We start from the raw sequence: 16,482 nt of genomic DNA on the forward strand, positions 1-16,482 counted from the left end.
ATATTAATATGCTTAATCTGTTAAGATGAATGCCAATTGAGATACTATAATTTTTAAATAGAATATTTATTATCTCAAGTCAATTTTGGTTATTTACCATAACTTACTGTATAGCTATTTCAACTACACAGAAACTGAGCGTGGGACTATCCTGTCATGTGTTGATGACTATCTTATGTTTGCGAATTCCCTCAGTCTGTTCGTCATTACAGAACCCCACATTATAGACTTCCAGGTGAAGGTATAAGACTCTTCCTTTCCAAGCATGGTGTAAGACTTTTAATTAATTCAACAGCAATTCAGGTCTCCTCAAATGAATCAAAATGACTAATTTGGGATTGATTTAGAAACTTCTATTGGCATGCTCTATGAAGGGCATATCCAACTCTTCTCTAATCTTGGATCCATAGGCATTAGCAATGGATACTGTTGGGATCCAAAAAGATTCACCCAAATCAGTGTGACCTGAAACTGCTGGCATGATTGGGTACCCATTATTGGGTCCAAGTCCAGAGGTGTGTGGCCATTTGAAGGGTATGATGTTTTTGAAGTGTTATCAGTGGATTATTGAAACTATTAATCCTCAATAACTTATTTGTAAAGTTCAACAGAAAATGGGAGAAGGTAGAGCCTCCATCAGCATAGTTCACTGGTTTAGTCCTGTACTTTGTTTAGCACACAGTTGCAATGCAGAGCAAATAGTCCAGAGTTCAGTGTCTTAATGAGAGAAGCAGTTATCTTAATTAGAGGCAAGCAAACTATTTTCTTATTGATAGCCACAGTCCTTCCTGGCTCTTTCAGATCTATCAGTGGATGGTCCAGATAACTGAGAAGTACAGTGGAGTGGTGACACAACATTTCCTAGGAATGACCTATGAGATCCGGCCCATGTATTATTTAAAGGTGAGTGAGAAGGCTGGGAATTCCCTTAATTACTTAGTTCACTCCCCTCTTCCCACTTATTGTGGACATGTTAATTTACAAAACACGTTCCCAAATTTGAGAGTTATCTAGAACTACAACTATTGGCTCTGAAATTGAATTTACCCAGGAGCTGAGTGAATGATTGCCTAATATGTTAAGCATGGGGTGCCTACCTACCTAATTTTCAGTAGGCCATCAAACTCAGAGCTGAGCCAGCCAAAAGAGATATCTAAACATCCTCTGCCTACAGGCACATTTTAAAGAGTAGAATCGGTATATCATCAGGAAGAGTAGAACTGGTATATAATAAGGAAGCAATAAAGGTAGATATATAATCAAATACACATACTTATAAAAAGGGTAATCATAAGAGGGAATGGAGGTAAAAGGTAGATAAGGAAATATGCTGACTGGATTAGGAAAATGGATCAGACTCTAAGGAAAAATCTCCTTGAATATGATGGATCCAGTCTTGTCTTTATCCCAATTTGTAAATTTCTCACTGATAAATAGGTAGAGCCTTCATCAGCCCAGCTTCCATTGGCTTTCAATGAATGTCTGGAGTCCAGGTCATTTACATTCAAAACAGATGTGACTGTGACAAACTTGGAAGTGTTCACGACCTTTTACCCATCAAAGAGAATCCATACTTGCCAGGTTGAAAGAGGAGTGGATCTTTCTCCCTGGAGGGAGCTGAACTGCTGCACAAGAATGGCACAGGGAGAAAGGAAAGATTGGGCTGACCAGGAGTGGATAGTGAAGGGTGTGTCTCCCACCATCCCTGCCTCATTCTGGGAATCACAGAGTGGAGGAAGAAAGGACCTGTAGGGGAATAAAAAAAACTGAAAACTGCTTAAAGATTTAAAGTTTATGATTATAAGCAGTTATTTGGTAATAGAGCATGGATGTCTCCTCCAGATCAGCCAACCGTCCGCTAACCACAAGAAGATCATTTGGATGGACTGTGGAATTCATGCCAGGGAATGGATTGCCCCAGCTTTTTGCCAATGGTTTGTGAAAGAAGTAAGTGTCCTTAGGTTTCTTATAATGGTTAACTGCCCAACAAAATACCTGTCAAATCTTAGCTATTTAGAAAGCACGGTCTGTGTTTTTCAGAGAGTCTTGAGCAAATTTTCTAACTCCAAGACCCCTAGTTTTTCACCTGCAGAAGGAGCTTGGAATGGCCTCTTTAGAGGGTCTGTCCTGTAGATGAAGAGACTCAGCATGTGGAAAATACCTAGCTCAGTGAATTGTTACGTATTAGCTATATCTTATAAGATACTTTTTATGTTAGTTTTTTCAGAAACCACAACAGAAAGAAACCCACAAAGAGCAGTTCTCAAAGTGTGGTTCCTAGACCAATAGCATTGCCATAACAGGGAACTTGTTAGAAATGCAAATTCTGGGGCTTCACCTCACCCACCACATTGACCCAGTGAATCGGGGCGGTGGGGGTTTGGGGGGAGAAGAACCGGAATTTGCATTTTGGACAGCTGAGGCAGGATTGGAGGGCAAGAAGATAAATGTTCTGTGTGCAATCACCTCTTATAATTACCTTGAAATTATTAGAAAATTGAAAAAAGACCTCTCCCAGGAGCATTTCAAATGTTTCTCTCTTAAATTTCCAGATTCTACAAAACTATAAAGACAACCCACGGATAGGAAGACTCCTTAGAAACCTGGACTTTTATGTGCTTCCCGTTCTTAACATCGATGGTTATGTCTATACTTGGACAACTGTGAGTACATCAAGTGTGGTTGTGGGATGAGTCCATGAACTAGATCTTGACTCCGGTTCATTTTTCTGACCTTAGTCACTGTAGAAACAGAAATGTTTGTGGCCAAGTAAAGAAAGAAACCCCATCTGGATTAAAAATTAACTCAGTATTGTTAAGCCAAAAATCTACATCAAGTTTAGGATGGAGAAAGTGGAGGCCCTGCTAGAGTTGAAATCCAGCACATGTTTTTATGTTTGTTTGTTTTTGACATATTCCCAGTTTTGCAGCCAGCCTTAACTTTTCTCCAAGTCCACCTCCTTCAAGTTTGTGGACTGCCTCTCAGATTGGTATGAAATTCATATACTACCCTGTAGCCACCAGTTTTGAAGCACGAGGGGCACAAATGGTGTATAAATTCCAACCCAACTTTCATTTTCCACTGTGATCATTTATACAGGGGGGGAAACATCTCTGAAGTTTTTTAGTTAATAGGAAACTGTCTCTTGGTTTACCTGGGTGGCTCAGTGGTTTAAGGATCTACCTTTGGCTCAGGTCATGATCCCAAGGTCCTGGGATAGAGCCCTGTGCATCTGGCTCCCTGCTCAGAGGCTTGCCTGCTTCTCAGCTGTCCAATTTGTTATGGTAGTGGTTCTCAAGCTTTATTTTGCATCAGAATCACCTGGTGGGGGGGCTTGTTAAAATATGGACTGCCTGGTTCTCCCTCTCCTGCCCCCTCCCCTACTAATGCTTGCTCTCTTTCTCTCTATCTCTCAAACAAACAAACAAACAAACAAAAAAATCTTAAAAAAAAAAAAAAAAAGAAAGAAAATTTCCTCTTTAAAAGTGTCTTGAAAACAGATCACTTCACAAACAAGAACCCCTGGTTCTAGAGAGTATCCATTCCTCCCTTTTCCTTTTTGCTCTCCCAAAAGTGGTTCCTGGGAACCCTTCTCCTGCAGCAGCCTTTTGGCTCGGGTGTGAATCAAATTCTTCCCTCCAAGCTTGTCTGGAGAAACTTGTCCTTATGCTCATCTCCACTCATCAGTCTTCTGCTTCCAGAGATGTGCAGAGGCCATCACTGATACACCTGGAACGGTCTCTTTCCATCTGCCAAGCTATTTACCTTTCATCCTATATCACTTGGACATAAAAAATGACTCTCTGAAGCTTTCCCTGATTAAGCAGATCACGTCCACCATGCACTGCTAATCTGCTCATGAGGAAAAGGCCATACTCCCTCCAGTTCGATGGTGTACATGTAGGTACACTGGGGTTGGACAGATGTTCCTGTTTTGGTGTTGCTGGTCCATCTGTGAGACTAAAAAATATACGCACGAGCTTTGTTATGTGAAAGGCAAGTTTTCCCAGACAATCCTATGGACTATTTTTTTTTATGTTCCAGGGCCATCCACTTATCACCAACACTGTGATTTATAAGACCCTAGAACAGCATCATTTCTATGTTCCTCTGTTGCAGGACCGGCTTTGGAGGAAATCCCGTTCATCCCATAATAACGGCACATGTTTTGGGACAGATCTCAATCGAAATTTCAATGTGGCCTGGTGTAGTAAGTACACATTTAGTTGATGACTTGATGAGCAAGAAATGGGGAAGAGAAGCTAGGACAGAGATGAATTACTAGAGATATAATTTTCAAAAATAAACACCTACTTTTGCACAGCTCTCTGGACTTCCTGACCAGCATTTTCACCCGAAGGGATGACATTATCTATGCAGTAAGAAACAGCAACACTCAAGTGCAGGACCCTTTTCAAGTGGAATTGGCTAAACAAGGGCAAAGAAGACCTAGGTCAAAGGGAATATGTTTGAAATCTATCACTTTATTTTTAAATATATGAATTTTCATAAAGAAAAGAAAAAAAACCAGAGAATTATCCTTGCAGATTATTTTTATAGCAGAGGCAGGAGTAAATAAAGCAAACATTTCCTTCTCCTTAAGGCATGTTCTTGTTTCTGAATCTTAACATGCCCTGTGGATCAGAAGCAAATAAGGAAGTAGAAATGGTTAAGAGCAATCTGATTAAAAACCAGATGGTAAGGGTAAAAATTCAGACTTGACGGCTGTGTGGTCTTGGAAAAATTGCTTCATCTTTCTGCTTTAGGTTTCTCTTATTTAAAATGTGGGCCGTAGTCCTAGCATCCAATCAGTAGGTAGTTGTGGGAATTTGATGAGTTGCCACAGAGGATGGGCTAACCACTGTGCCCAGGTGCCCAGGGGGTGTACGGTGCTCAGCTGGCAGTCCTTATTATCATCACTTAGAACAGACTACTGTGTCCTTGCAAAATAGCTCGAATGACACAGAAGCCAGTAGGACAGTGAGAGAGATTTAGCCTGACCTCGGAACCCAAGAACTGATTTCCAAACATCTATTTCAGTAGGAAAAGATTACTGAAAACACCATTTCATTCTGCATCTTCCTCTGTGAGCCACGGAAGCATGGAGGTCGTCTCTACATCTGAATGTCAGCCCCCCTGCCTGTCCGAGCTGGTCCTTGAATGACTATCCCCGCTCACCAATTTAGCCAGAACTAACTTAGACAAGCCGAGGCAAGCCCCAGTTCCATGCACAGGTTGCTCTGAGCAAGGGTGACTCCTTGCCCTCAGTCCGTTCTAAACTAGGTATCATGTTCACTTCTTTCTGGTTCTCCGTGTATTTCAGGTATCGGTGCCTCGAAAGACTGCCACGATTTAACATTCTGTGGGACAGGACCAGTATCGGAACCAGAGACTAAGGCTGTTTCCAGCTTTGTAGAGAGCAAGAAGGAGAGCATTGTGTGTTTCCTGACCATGCACTCTTACGGGCAGCTCATTCTCACACCTTATGGCTACACTAAAAATAAGTCCAGTAACCATGAAGAGCTGGTAAGACCATAGCACCAGAGGCTTTACAAAAGCCTCCGTGGGACCCTGGCTTTCCTTTCCCTGGTTTCCATTTTCAAGATCTTGGCTCCAGCCCTGCTTTTGTTCTCTCTGCTCTTCCTTATTTTCTTTCTTCTGCTTTTTGCACCTTGCCAGACACCTGCTGGGAAGGCTTCAGGTTAAATGCTGCTTTACCTACATTAATTAACTACCTGTTTCGTAAAGTGTCAAGTTGGGAGACATCTTAGGTATTCGTCTATAATATAAATGAGACGATTATGTTAATAATCTGCAGGAATGTGCTTTCATTTCTGTAAATTCTCTTGAAGCTCCGTTCAGCAATTATAGCTTTTTGAACCGTGCTTTAAAGAACTTGCCAGCTGTTAGTGGAATATGGCATATCTAAAATAACATGGCTAAATAATATCTGCTCTCTTCTCTGCTAAACACAATGCTTTATTTTCTTCTAAACTCTGCTTCTAGTATTTGCTTAGGGATATGTGTAAGGGGAAGTGCCAGCAAAGCCCAAGCCCCGGCAGGGAAAGTGCATTTTGTTACATCCGGGTCCTCTGAAGCTGTGCTTACGCGAGCACCGGGCACAGTTGCTGAAAAGGACTGGTCTCTTTGCCCTTTCTTGCACTTATGGACAGCAGACACAAATCAAAGAAAGGGTAAATTTAGAATTATTGGAATATTTGTTATCTTTTTAAAAACAGTATTTTTCCTATGTTTAATTACTGCAAAATTTGCATAACCTAAATTTTATCATCTTCACCATTTTTAAGTGGACAGTTCAGTAGTGTTACGTACGTTCACATTATTGTGCAACTAATCTCCAAAACTGTTTCATCTTGCACAGTGGACACTCAATACCCACTAAAAGCAACTCTCGGTCCCTGTTGCTTCTGTAGACCACCATTCTACTTTCACTTTCTGTGAGTTTTATGCCTCGTACAAATGGAAACATACAGTATCTATCTTTTTGTGACTGGATTCTTTCATTTAGCATAATGTCCTCAAGGTTCATTCATGTTGTATTATATATCAGAATTCCCTTCCTTTTTATGTCTTAATAATATTTCATCATATGTATGTCTCACATTTTCTTTATCCATTCGTCTGTCCATGTGTATTTGAATTGTTTCCACCTGTGAGCTACTGCAGATAATGCTTCTAAGAACACAGGTATACAAAGATCTCTTTGAGATCCCACTTTCAAATTTGGGAGGATATAACCAGAAGTAGAATTGATGGATCATAGGACAGTTCTGTTTTTAATTTTTGGAGGGAGAATCATAATGTTTTCTATAGTGGCTTCACCATTTTTTATTCTGACTAACAATGCACAAGCATTCCAATTTCCCCCACTTGCTCATCAACACTTGTTATTCTCTGCTCATCTTTTTTATTATTTAGAACAAGCCCCTCGTTACTAACAAATGTTGGGATGGATGGAGGCTAAGCTCACTCTGTTCTTGAGGAGAAAGAGGCTTGTGGACTTTCCGATTCTCTTACCTGTCCTGTCCTTCTCCTGCTGGAACATGACCTGGAGAACACATGTCTGGGCACAAAAAGAAAAACCGGTATCTGTCTTTGCTGAAGGGACCCCATCTCCCAACAATCAAGTACCTCCAGTAGTACCCCAAAATCTTTCTTGCAGTGTTTTCAGACACTTGTACTATGTGACCTTTTTGCAAGGTGTGGCAAGAACTAACATTTGCTTAGCTCTTTGCAATTTATAAAGGGATTTTAGGACCATTATCTCATCTGACCCGATGACAATACAATAAGCTCACTTTGGAGATGTGAACATTGAGACCTTGAGTTAACAATAGAGAGTGATTGTTAGAGCCCAGGTTGGAACTCATGTCTTCAACTCCAGAGGCTACATTCATTCAGTCTCCTCATACTGCCTCTCTGCTCAGAAAGGGCATACTACTTCTTGGAGCACCTATCAACTTTGATGACCAGATCACTATGTTCTATTTCCTCCTATTCCTGAGCTCTAGAAATTTCCTCATTAAAAGAAACTGCAGAAACAGAAATTTGAGTTGAAAAGCCCAGAACCTGTTTTATTTCCCTGTTCCTATGGTATTGTAGATGTCCTACCTTCTGGTCAAAGGGATCTGTGACAAATACAAATGAACCACCATAGAGAAGCCATTGTAGATCTTTAATGGGCCAGGCCTTCCACCAACAGAAAAAAGCAGCCTGTAACCCCTGGTATTATTATTTTTTAAATTCTGTTCTCTTCTTGGCTCAGGAAAACAGATACTATATGACCATTTTGCAAAGTTTGTATTCAAATATGAGAGAATCTTGTGCCATTGGTTTTCTGCTTACAGTACTCTGACCACAACTAAAGGAGGCAAAAGGGCAGGAGAGACCTGTGGTACTAACATTGCCACGACTGGAAGGTAACTCAAAAGGTGGAAATTAATGAGAAACCTTTAGAATCGTATGCAGAAATGGGCACATTGAATTGAGAAAGGGTACTTCAGTTCTGCATTTCTTACAGTCTGAGGTGCTGAAGAGTTAGCATAAACATTCATCTCCAAGACTTTTCAATAAAAAAGACAGTGTGAAAATTTTGCCACCTTGTGTCAATCTCACTGAAGCTAGCTAACAGTGGTTGTAGGTTCTTATGAGTAAGCTTTGATAGAGTGCACAAAAGACACAGAATCAAGCCAACTGTTGAAGGAGATCTCCATTTTTGGTATTATTTACAACTACCAGAGACTAGTAATTAATCTTTATATATTTACAAAACCAAAAATTTGTAGAAATCATGATAAATAGTATACCGCATGATAGACAACTTGGCAATCACTATGTAAGGGAAACATAACTATATATAGCCCTGTTCTAAATTGCTCTGGAAATTAGAATAGCTATAAAATTCCTAATGTTTTAAATGTTGACATTCTTTCCATTTGAACTCTTCCCCTATCAACTTCTCGATCCTATCCCAAGCTCCTTCCTCCTACACACATGCCAGGGTCCTCATCAACCTTTTTGTGTGCCTCCCTGTGAATATATGCCTATAGGAAACTCTCTGGGAGTTATTCAGGAGGCTCAAGGTCTTGAGAAATGTAAATTATGTACTACTGACAAAGGGATTTTTATTATTTTGACTAACATTCCTTTGGGCTGAGAAGAAGGGCAACAGAGAAATTGGCTTTCGATGGCCCTATGGTATAGTGTCAAAAGGAGAGGGAAGAATAATCGGGAGGTCCACCCTTATGGATAGAAGTCAGAGTCTCTGGATTTTGTTTCGTCTTCTTGGAAAGGACCGAGTCTACAAGCTATGGTCACAACTGTATACTTCTTATATACCTGATACTTCCTACTCCTATCAACTTCCCTGTAGTAATTGCTAATGGAATCACTGAAAAAAATCAAAATTTCTTATAACAATAAAGAAGAGGAACCTAGAAGAATGTTTCCCATCCAACAGGATGTGAGGGAAAGGAATTACATAGGATAAAATAAGTAAAGGCTGGCAATCAGAAGAAAGAAAAGAAAGAAAGTTCAGCCCAGTTCTGGGCTAAACTGCAGAAGAGGAAAAAAAATGCAAGAGCCATTTGGAAGGAAATTGCAGGCTGGAGCTGGTGCCTATAACCCAAGTAAAAGTTAAGGTCCCACATGGACCAGCTAGCATGGAGTTTCATTAAGAGAAATTGAGAAACATATGGGAATTAAAAATAATTAAAAGCAATTCATGTCTCTACCAGACTTTGAAAGAACTTCAAAAGGAAGTGTAGCTGGTAAATCCTAGCAACTCTTTGCCCCTCCCCGCCTCACACTCTTCATTTTGCTCATGGATAGCAACTACCCCTGATCTTTTCTCTTCACTCTTCATTTTTATCTCCTTTGCAGAATTTCTCTCTCCAGATATCTTCTTTCTGATTCTCTTCTCCTTCTTACCATCATTTTCTCTTCTATCTACAAACAGCTCGTATACCTTTTTGCAGTGTAAAAGACTCAAGCCAGCTTGATTTCATGCACTCCTCAAGCCCTTCCTACCCATGACGTCATTCTGGACCACATGAGCCCAGGAACTAAGCCAGACTTAGAACCCTTTTTTCAGGAGGAGAGAAGGAAGGCGAATGGCCCATGACAGAATTCTCAATAGTGAGTAAAGAGGAGGCAAAGCTCTTGAAAATATGTTCAGTTGAGTGCTTTTTCTTTCATCTCTGCCACACTCAGAAAGTCCCAAGTGCCCTAAGGATACTGCTCACAGCTACTGTATATGACCTACCATCACTTATACCCTTTTCTACTCTTCCTTTTGAACTTCATCATACCTATCCCTACTCTGCCCAAGCACCACTCTGCTATACCCCAAGATTCAGCTGGACAATGCAGGGCGATGCAGGACAATGCAGGACCAAGAAGCTTTAAAGTTGGACTCATCACTAGTCAGAAGTCAGGGGAGCTGATGCACCTGTAAAAGCAGTCAGACTGCCCTAGGTGTGGAGAAAGCAAAGATGGATCACAGTCCAGGCAGGAAGTGGTCAAGGAGGCTTTGGTGGTGGTTGTGTAAAATTGAAGGGGAAGTAATAGAGAGTCTGGGTTGGGAATATTTAGAAGAGACTATTGAAAGACTGTTGAAAGGATATATGAAAAAATTTATCAGAAGGTTAATAAACACAGCAATACACTTGGATCTCTCCTTGTTAGTGGCTCTGATCTCAGGAAAAGGTTTTCAGAGAGCAAGGCTGAGACATTAGAAATCATTCAGTTCTGAGAAATTTCCAGTGTAGTCAGGTGACATGGTGGTAGATTAGGGAAGGGTGTAGCTTCCGGCTCTGAAATTCTAGAAGCCTATAAGAGATAAGTATTAAATACCTATAAGGAAAAATAAGAAGGGAGTTAGAAGTATGAACAAAGGGCCAAGGTGGGAGGAGCAGGGAGAGAGGGGATTTAGTTGAGGTGATGAGGAAAGGCCCCATGGAAGAGTCTGCATTGGAAAAATTCTTTTGAGGTTGGATAGAATTTCAACATGCAGGGAAAAGAGGTAAGGTATGCCAGGTAGAGGGAATATCTGGAGAAAAGGTCAGAGTCTGAGGAAAGGGGCATGTCTGGGGAACCGTGGGAAAACTTGAGTGTGACTATCATCTAGGGTAGGATATAAAGAATATGGTGTTGGAAAGGTAGGTTAAGGCCATATCGTAAAGGGTCTGTGAATGTGAAACTGAGAGGCTTGGGATTAATTCAGTGGGCAATTAAGAATAAGGCTTTTCAGCAGGATCATGATCATAGTTCTACTCCACCCAAGTTCCCCTGGAATCCAGAGATCGATTGGGATAAGGATTGGTGAGAGGAAGGGAAACTTACTCGAAGATGACAATAGTTCATTTCAGAGGTAATGAGACTAAAATAGGATAATACAACTTGGTAACCATTTGAAAGAAGGAGATTCAAAGGTGACTGCAGGATTTTACGTGTGTTTGGAGGAGCACGATAAGTCAGAAATTGGAAATCAGAATAGCTTTATTAGTGGGGGAATGATGAAATTGGGTGTGAGCTTGTTGAGTTTAAAGTACCAGAAGGCTATCTAGGTATAGAGGTCCAATGGGAAGTTAGAAAGATGGTCTGGAACTCCGGAGATGGATTTGGACAAAATACCCAACCCTCTGGATTGTTGGATTTATTTTTAACACCAGATATCTGTCTCTGCATTTCCCACCTACAGATCCAAGTTGGACAGAAGGCAGCAAATGCATTGAAAAAAAAGCATGGAACCAATTATAGAGTTGGATCGAGTGCAGATATTTTATGTAAGTAGGTTTTTTTTTTTTTTTTTCCCTCTTCAATAGTATCTAAGGCACAAAAGAAGCCAGTGGACTTTGGGGAGTAGAGTGGGCTGGAGAGGGACGGAAGAGTCCCTGGGGTCAACAGGAAGTTATACAAATCAAAATGACCAAGGATAAAAGGGAGTCTGTATAAGTCCAGAATTATGCTCTCTAGGGATAAGGTGTGAGCTAAAAGAAAAAATTAATACCCTGGCTCAGACCAGAACTCCCTCTGGCTTCAGTTAAAAAGAGCTGGCAAGTGAGAAGGCACAGGAGTTAACAGGAAGGACGTTTTCCAGCGACCCTTGGTCAGTTGATTCAGTTCTCAGAGGACCCATCAGGCTGAGAAAGCAAAGCAGGTGGGGCCTGGAGAAAGGATCTAACACAGAAAAGAATTGAGTTAAAAGGATAGTGCACAGCCATCCCCATCCACAGCCACCACCTCCTCCATCCACCTGAGGACCACCTGGATAATATTTGCATAATATTTTCCCTGTTGCTCATTTTCCTTCTGTTCCCTTATATGTCCGTTCACTTGCCTTGTAAAACTAGGTTGTCTAGTCTTTGATTCAGCAGGAAACTTTAACCAAACTTCTGCTATGTGCCAAACATAACGCTAGATACTCAGGGAGGTGGTGAGGGGAGACAGAGAGTCTAAATGAGATATAATTCCTGCCCTGTGGGGCTTCCAATTAATGAGAGGGAGAAGACAGCTACCCCTGAATCCTTCATATGAAAAAATTTACTCATGTTCTTGCATTAGAACTTTATTCCCTGAAATAGCCATAGAAACTTGTCCTTTCCCAGTACAATTTCTACCTCTACCTTCATGCTTTTGGTTGTAGATACCACATCAGGGTCTTCAAGAGACTGGGCTCGGGACATTGGGATCCCCTTCTCATACACGTTTGAGCTGAGGGACAATGGCACATACGGATTTATTCTGCCAGCATCTCAGATACAGGCCACCTGCGAGGAGACCATGGAGGCTGTGCTCTCGGTCCTGGATGATGTCTATGAGAAATATTGGGACTCAAACAGTGCTGTAAAGATGACATCGACTGCTATGGTGCTGGGCCTGCTGGTCTTCTTCATGTCTGTTTTCTGAGTGTATCCTACCCAGGCCTGCTCAGCCCCAGTCATGAGAATGTAGGAAAGGTGTTTGTCTGAAGTTAGAGAGAAATCAGATAATTCAAGTATATTTTCCATTTCAATAAAGATGAATCATGTTTGCATTTTCAGGTGTGTTTTGCTGGTAATTATTATTATTATTATTTTTATTATTATTATTTTTACTTTCAAGGAGTGTACTATTAGTTATTGCTACAACAATGCAACACCAAACCACTCTAAAGTTCAGTGACTCGTGAATCTACAGGTCAGCTGGGAAGTTCTGATGATTTTGGCCCATCCATTTTTATGCATCTGTGGTCAGTTTCAGGGCAGCTACTCTAGGGTCTAGAAATGTTTTTTTCTTATCTAAATTTTTAAAAAATTTGCTCATTTTTTGGAACCAGGTTCACATTTAATTTTATATTACTGAATTAGTAGCAGCATTCAGAAGATGTTACATAATCTTTCTATATAGCCATTCCTGACTTTATTTATTTAATGTTTAATTAATTAATTTCAAAAATCTTTTTTGAGAATCTGCTAGGTACATTTCGCTAGGCCCTAGTGTTAACTGTGGTGAATAAGATAGATATGGTCCCTAACCTCTTGGAATTTCTATTCCAGTAGGTGAGATTGGGGATAGCTATAAATAGTTGGAATGGACACACTGTTGCATAAGGACAACTCTTGGCTCAGGGGAGCCATAATAATCAAGAACACAAATAAATAAACTGAATATTGAAGCTTGTAACAGGTACTATGAGAGAACGAGTAAGTAGAGATGAAAGCAAGGGCCAGACTGTACATACACAGGAATACAGGCATTTAATTGTGCTACCTTGTCTATTAAATTGCAAGTGCTCTTAAGGTAGTGTCTATGACTGTCATTTCCTATGTATCTCCGTGTGACACCTTGAAATGGAGCTAAGCACTTGTCAGGCTTTGAACAAACGTTGTAGCTGTAACCCGCTGACAGAGCATCCTTGGGTGTTCAGTCACCCATTTCTAAATTTCCTTGTTAGTCACAGTCACAATACACTTCTTGGTTGTAACCCTGTTATTGCCTTTCTTTGTCCTCTTTATTTCTTCCTGTTTTGCCAGTGTGAGGCTGATAAGGGTCAGAAAGAAAAAAAATGTCAGGGGCAATAGGGCTTAATGAATCAGAGAACAGCTATTTCCATAAAAATGCCAACCCCACAATTGTGGCATTGTCAGGAGGAAATGGTAGGGTCTCATCAGTAATCAGCCTAAGAAGGAAGAAAACTAGTGTGACCACCAATGCCTTATTCAAGAAGAAAGTGAGGGAACTGTGCCTTGGAACCTGGGTTATCAGCTTTCATCTAGCTTGTGTTTTAGTTTCTATCACTGTCTTTTAACAATTTGGACCCGTAAGTAGTATAGGAACTCTGACCTACAAAGCTTAATTTATGTCGAAGGATTGATCCTATGGGCAATAAAATTGGAAGGGAACAGATGGAGATGCAAGCTACTAGCTCGCCTGAAACCTCTTACATGGATTCTTCTAAGAGTCTAGGACACAATCATAGCCTCTTGGTGGGGGACTTCACATGACTCTGAGGCCATGAAGGTGATGGGAGGTCCAGGATATGTTTTTTACTTCTTCTAAAAGTTTCATACTTCCTGTGCCAGGATCGTAAGAGCAAGGGTGGAAAGGTGATAAACAACCACACAGATCTTTCTTAAGGAAGCTTTAACTTCCTGGTCATAAGTGGCAATAGATTGAGAAAACTTCACAACCGATGCAATTAATGAAATCCTGAGAGTGTCTTGTCCTGTGACTGTTGGATCTGGGATTTGATATTATCCTACTTTAAAGCTAAGAAGTTACCTTGTTACTGTTTCATGGATGTTGAAAGACATGAGACTCCAGAGTCAGGGACACAGGACAGCAGTACTCACAGCACAGTAAGCAGCTTGAGCATCAACATATTCACATTGATTCCTCTTGCTCTCAAGTTTCCAAAGATCCCAGATGACACCTGCTAATGCAGGAGAGAAACACTAAGCTGGAGGATTTCACTGCTTTTATACCAAACAGTAAGCAAGCCTGCTCTTTATTGTAGTAGGAGACACTTCCTCAATACTCACAGTTGCTTGCTTGCTTCAAACACAACTCTGAAATGGGCCAGAGCCTCACATCCTTAGCATAGCTAGCAGGATGTTGTAGGAGCAAGAGAAGCCCATTGATGACTGTCTTCCAATAGGCTTGATGTATTAGATCAAATCATGCGAAATTGCTGTTTTCCGAGGTCAAAAATGTCCAACTCCTGGTGATTTTATATGGTTTAACGTAATTTCTCAGTATTAATAAAGGGGCCTCCATGTACCTTTTAAAAAATTTTTTAGAAAGTTTGAATATTCTGCATTTTATGTTACTATTTCTTTCCTTCCACTAAACTCTGTTGGTGTTTTTTTTTCCATAAATGTTCCTACAAAGGATCTAAATCTTCTTGACTTATAGGTAAATTTAGAGTTTAAAATGATGCAAAATGGTAAATTCAGATGGTATCCAAGCCTCTAACTCCTATTTTTTTCTACATCAGTGTCAAAATGAGTTATATTTTTGTTTCGGCTATGTATGACCAAGCTCCTGTTTCCCTTCCTTTTCTTATGCAGTTTAACCATCTTTTGATATGTTACTAAAAATATATTCTTCTTATCACCCCAGTATTATTCTTATCTCATACATGTAATTTGAATCTGGCCTAAATGTATCATGGCACTAAGAGAAGCCCATTGCCCCAAAATTACAATACTAACTATAAAGGAGTTAAAAAATTAAAATGAATAATTGTTAATTTCTGTTATACTATGAGGTGATTAAAATACTTTATGTATATCACCTTGTGTAATACTCATAAGAATCCCGAGTTAGGTACTTTTATTTATTTGATGACGAAATCGAGACAAAGAGAAGTAGCATGCCAGTTTTCACATGGTTCTTAGTAATTGTTGACTGATCAAATAATTATTGAGAGTTTCATATTTATAAGAATTTCCTGGCTCTGGGATATCAGAAGCACTGTCCAGTGCTCACCATCAATACTTCACAGATACCTTTAGGCCCCTTCTCCTGTATCTCTCTCTGTCCTTGACATGTTTTTAGTCTTTAACATCTCACACATATGTGACTCTTCTTCTGATGTCTACCCTTGGGCTATTGCACATACTTTGCCTGCAGCCACTGAGCGTGAGGCATGTATGGGGTTTTTACCCACCACCAGAAACATCAGCACCTGCCCAGATGGGGACTGACAAATTCACAAGTATAACATCCTATCCCTTTGCAGAGGATTGGGGAAAACTCTGGAGCATAACTCATGTTGCAGAGATTTTGTGGGATGAGTTCGGAGTTATCCTCCAAAGAACTTTCTCAGAGGGCACAACTGTGCAAGGCTTCTTCCCTTCTCCTGTCCTGATGCCCCCACTTCCTTACCAGCTTCTCTTGGGAGCACCTCCTGAGTAAATCAATTGTATATGAATCTTCACTTTTGGGTCTACATCTGGGGAACCCAACATAGGACAACCCTGTTTGGAATTATTACCAAAACAAAATATGTTCTTAATTTCCTAGGATGACCTTTAATAAAAGTCATAGTAGGATTTCATAATCAGAATATGTCTGGGGATTATGAATGTCATATGGACAGAAATATTCTTATTTTGAAGACTTATCATTCCAGAATGTGAGGAATCTTGTTTCAGATAAGACTTTTATTTCAGGAAAACATGAATTTCCCATCTTATCTTTATTGAAAGCAAAGTAAAAAAAGATCACCCTTTATGAACTTGTAAATTTTGAAGTATTTGGTGTTATGATAAAAGTTTATGAGAAAATAATGCCACTTACCACAGTTTCACACTCTGCTGTAATCAAGACTGTACAGTCTTTTCTTAGCTATCCTGAAAAGGAATTTTATTTCTTTCTAAGGAGTCATTCATTTAACATAATAATAATAAAAAGCAAAACTCCAAATAGCTTAAATGGTGAGTGTACTAACTCCTTCCCAAATTGCAAATACCTTTC

At 40.2% G+C, this 16,482-nt stretch overlaps 1 protein-coding gene across 6 annotated transcripts in view; it reads left to right on the forward strand.

The window, feature by feature from the left end:
• The window catches only part of CPO (carboxypeptidase O), a 60,163-nt gene extending 47,603 nt beyond the window's left edge, over positions 1–12,560 (forward strand). For all 6 annotated transcript variants that reach the window (XM_004764244.2, XM_004764245.3, XM_004764246.3 and 3 more), the window contains 7 exons: positions 802–903; positions 1,843–1,947; positions 2,553–2,663; positions 4,120–4,210; positions 5,324–5,526; positions 11,222–11,306; positions 12,167–12,560. In XM_004764244.2, the coding sequence (XP_004764301.1) occupies positions 802–903; positions 1,843–1,947; positions 2,553–2,663; positions 4,120–4,210; positions 5,324–5,526; positions 11,222–11,306; positions 12,167–12,429 (960 nt within the window). In that variant the 3' untranslated portion in view covers positions 12,430–12,560. The remainder of the gene's footprint in view (positions 1–801; positions 904–1,842; positions 1,948–2,552; positions 2,664–4,119; positions 4,211–5,323; positions 5,527–11,221; positions 11,307–12,166) is intronic.
• Positions 12,561–16,482: the final 3,922 nt, after the last annotated feature.

The sequence above is a fragment of the Mustela putorius genome, unplaced genomic scaffold, assembly GCF_011764305.1.
Source record: "Mustela putorius furo isolate JIRA1106 unplaced genomic scaffold, ASM1176430v1.1 tig00000275_pilon_pilon_pilon, whole genome shotgun sequence".
Classification (NCBI taxonomy): domain Eukaryota; kingdom Metazoa; phylum Chordata; class Mammalia; order Carnivora; family Mustelidae; genus Mustela; species Mustela putorius.